Source organism: Limulus polyphemus, unplaced genomic scaffold (genome assembly GCF_000517525.1).
Source record: "Limulus polyphemus unplaced genomic scaffold, Limulus_polyphemus-2.1.2 Scaffold164, whole genome shotgun sequence".
NCBI classification, from domain to species: domain Eukaryota; kingdom Metazoa; phylum Arthropoda; class Merostomata; order Xiphosura; family Limulidae; genus Limulus; species Limulus polyphemus.
In genome coordinates, this window is record NW_013665774.1 from 9,355 (window position 1) to 13,199 (window position 3,845).

At 35.7% G+C, this 3,845-nt stretch overlaps 1 protein-coding gene across 1 annotated transcript in view; it reads right to left on the bottom strand.

Annotated features, from left to right (window-relative positions):
* Positions 1-3,845, bottom strand: part of LOC106477240 (voltage-dependent calcium channel type A subunit alpha-1-like) — a gene marked incomplete at its 3' end in the record, with an annotated part of 233,638 nt that overhangs the window by 5,055 nt on the left and 224,738 nt on the right. The window contains exons 28-29 of the mRNA XM_022381457.1: positions 3,772-3,841; positions 1,513-1,656 (exon numbers count right to left, since the gene is read on the bottom strand). Of these exons, the coding sequence (XP_022237165.1) occupies positions 1,513-1,656; positions 3,772-3,841 (214 nt within the window). The remainder of the gene's footprint in view (positions 1-1,512; positions 1,657-3,771; positions 3,842-3,845) is intronic.

Genomic DNA, 3,845 nt, shown 5'->3' on the forward strand with positions numbered 1-3,845 from the left:
ATTAATAAAATTTCTATGTTTCACCTGTGATTTACCTTCCATTGTTCTTTGAAAGTAGCCTGAACTCTAATTTTTGACTTTTGCACAGTACTGTATATAATTCTCTGAAACTCCAGAGCATTGGCTCATGAGATCGTTCTTGTTTTATTAGCGCAAATCTATATAATGGGCTATCTGCTCCTGTCTATCGCGGATAGTCGAACCCCTAAGTTTAGCACTGTAGGTTCGTAAAGTTATCGCTAATCCTCTGGTGGACTTCATACAGCAAAATACTTTTTGTCAATTGAGTGTTGTAAGTAACACCTTTCATGCTAGTCTTTTTGCACTTTTTTGTACCACTTTTGAAGTGTAGCATGAGGTATAATCACCTTTTCTGTACTACTTTTGAAGTATAGCATGAGGTATAATCACTTTTTATGTAGTACTTTTGAAGTATAGCACGAGGTATAATCACCTTTTCTGTACTACTTTTGAAGTATAGCACGAGGTATAATCACCTTTTCTGTACTACTTTTGAAGTATAGCACGAGGTATAATCACCTTTTCTGTACTACTTTTGAAGTGTAGTATGAGGTATAACCCCTTTTCCCCCACTACCAATAAGGTTGAACGACAAACTGACAGAAAATTTTTCACACGATGAAAGCTAAGATCACTGAATATCAAGAGAAAATTGATAATTAAAAACAACAGAAAAGTGAACACAGTGTTCAATCACTTTAATTCACAACTCATCCTTTCATACATTACACACACGTTTATAAACCAAATATTCACTCTTTGAAACACCCTTGCTTGCACCCATAGAACCAGGGTGTTAATCGTCCATGTCGATGTTTTTAAACACATGATTTATATCTACTTAAAATCAGAATAATAAATAAACTAGCTAACTTTTAAGTGTATTTAAATACATGATAATGCCAGGTTGACTACAACAAGCGCAGTCTTAGTTACTTATCTTAAAATGTTATTGACAGGGATAAAAAATACGGTGTAAATCTGAAATAATATGTTGCTTAATCCTTCCAAAACATAGAATTCAAAGCGAAGACTGAAGTAAGGACTGAAAAATATAAATTCACAGTTGCCATTTTTATTACCATTAATTGTTTAAGATAAGAAAAATGTTTCATAACCATCTTTAGTTATATATCAAAGGTAATTTAAACTCAAAGACAGTAAAACTTTATACACTATTTTGGTCCAATACTGTTTAAAGGAGGTCGTTTTTACTTTTTTACTTCAAAACTTAAAGCCGTATCCAAAAGCGATGAAGGTTCTTTTTAACAAGTTTATTTGAAATAATACATTATTTTTTTCCAGAAGTTTTTATCAAAATATTTCGTTAACGAAAATATTAAAGATATATTTTAAAATATGATGTTTAGGCAAACTTAGCTGTCTTGCTGTGAAACTGGATTTCAAAAGAACCAAATGCTATTGTAATACTGAAAAACCTTCTTTTTCAGAATTGAATGCTATAAACAAAATTCTGTAACAAAAACTCACGCGGGCCAACCCTCTCCGGTCGATACAGTAAAAAGGGTCAACATGGCCGACATCACGTCATCATAATGGAAGGGCTGCTTTTGCCATTCTCGTTTGTTTACTTCTGGTGGGCCACCATCTCCAGGAAATACAAAGAAGTATCCGCTGCAAAAGATACAAAAATTGGCATGTTTCGAGTTGTTTAAGACTATATATAATTATATAAACCAATATGTGTATCAAACTGTTTATCTTATAATCTGCTGATTAGATGGAGAGAATTTAACATGTTGTTCACACTGAAGTTTATTACTAATGATATTCACACAAAAAGGCTGGTATGAAATAAGAAAATAAGTTCCAATATACATAACTTTAAATAATATTCTTTACGGTTTGTTTGTTTGTTTTGAATTTCACGCAAAGCTACACTAGGGCTATCTGCGTTAGCCGTCCCTAATTTAGCAGTGTAAGACTAAAGGGAAGGCAGCTAGCCATCACCACCAACCGCCAACTCTTGGGCTACTTTTTTACCAACGAATAGTGGGATTGACCGTAACCTTATAACGCCCCCACGGAACGTGGATTCGAACCCGCGACTCTTGGATTGTGATTCGAGCGCCCTAACCACCTGGACATGCCGGGCCATTCTTTACGGTAATAAACTTTACGGCAAACATTATGTTTGTGTGTGTTTGTCTTTTAATTTCGCACAAAGCTACTCAAAGGCTATCTACACTAGCGGTACCTAACTTAGAAGTAATAGACTAAAAGGAAGATACCTAGTCAATACCACCCACCGCCAACTCTTGGGCTACTCTTTTACCAACAAAAAATGGGATTGACCATCACGTTATAAGGGCAAGCATGTTCGGTGATGGGATTCTAGCTCGCGACCCGCAGATTGCGAGTCGAGCGCCCTTACTACCAGGCCACAAACATTATGAAACAAACTGTAAGTTATGTTATTTTCGAATGCAAGAAGTGTGCTAAGTGAATTGATTTGCTCTCTACAAACCAGTTTTTTTTATCTGAATACTCTAACTACTTCCAAACATCTTGTCAATTGGATTTGACCTCCTGGCATGCTTTGCTTTAAGTGTTTACCAGAATGACGGAGATTCCAAAATGTTTCCAACATGAAGTAAATATATTTCACACTATTGTTGCTGTTTTTTAATTTCGCGCAAAGCTACACGAGAGCTATCTGCACTAGTCGTCCCAAATTTTGAAGTGATAGACTAGGGGGAAGACAACAACCACTAACTCTTGGGCTACCCTTTAACAGCGCATAATGGGATTAACTGTCACATTACAACGCCTCTACAGACTAAGATTGCGAGTCCTAACTCACCAACCCATGATACTTCATGGGAGTCTTTAACCAACGTAAAAACTTCTCTATCCCATACATCTTCTAGTATTTTATGATACATGCTTATTGCAAAGGCACGTAGTTGATTACTTCTAAAAATAACCTGTAGTATTGTGATAAAACTCACTTATAGAAGTTAGGTTTCAAATAACTCACTCGTATCTAATAATTTACAGAACACCGCATCAAGTTCGAGCTGAATATTTTTCTCGTTATTTCTTCCTAAACAGACAAGAAAGGGTTAATCTAATAAACTGATTTTTAAACATTTGCTTTTATACATGTCCCCCAGTGGCACAGCGATATGTCTGCAGACTTGCAATGCTAAAGTCCGGGTTTCGATACCCGTGGTGGGCAGAGCACAGATTGCCCATTATGTAGCTTTGTGCTTAATTACAAACATACAACAACGTACAAACGTACGCCTTTATACATAGAGAAAAAAAAAGGTCGAATTGTAAAACGTAACACCTAGCATGACATAACTACCTGTTGTCAAACTGATGTCTTTCGTCTACTCTCAAATTATTGACTTATTTTTTAAACCGTTCATTACCGGTAGAGATCCACTTTCTATATATTGCACCATGTTCAATCATTTTCTGTTTGCCTCCCTAGCGGCTCAGCCGTAAATCTGTCGGATTATGACGATAAAAACTAGGTTTCCATACCTGTGGTGGACAGAGCACAGATAGCCCGTTGTGGCTTTGTGCTAAACAACAACCAAACCATTTTCTGTTCTTATAATAAAGATTTATTGAAAGTTATGTTTTTTTTTTCTCTTGCCGTTATATTTTTAATAAACTGATCAGTGAAAGTTCGTTTCATAAAACCCAGATAAAGTATATGATTTATTATATTTTATTAAAAGGTTCAATAGCTAAGAAGCTGTCCATTACACTTACTTGCATTCTTCTCTCGTGAGCTTGGACTCGTCCGTGCAGTAGAAAAATTTGCCATTAAAAAGTTGAACTGCTAT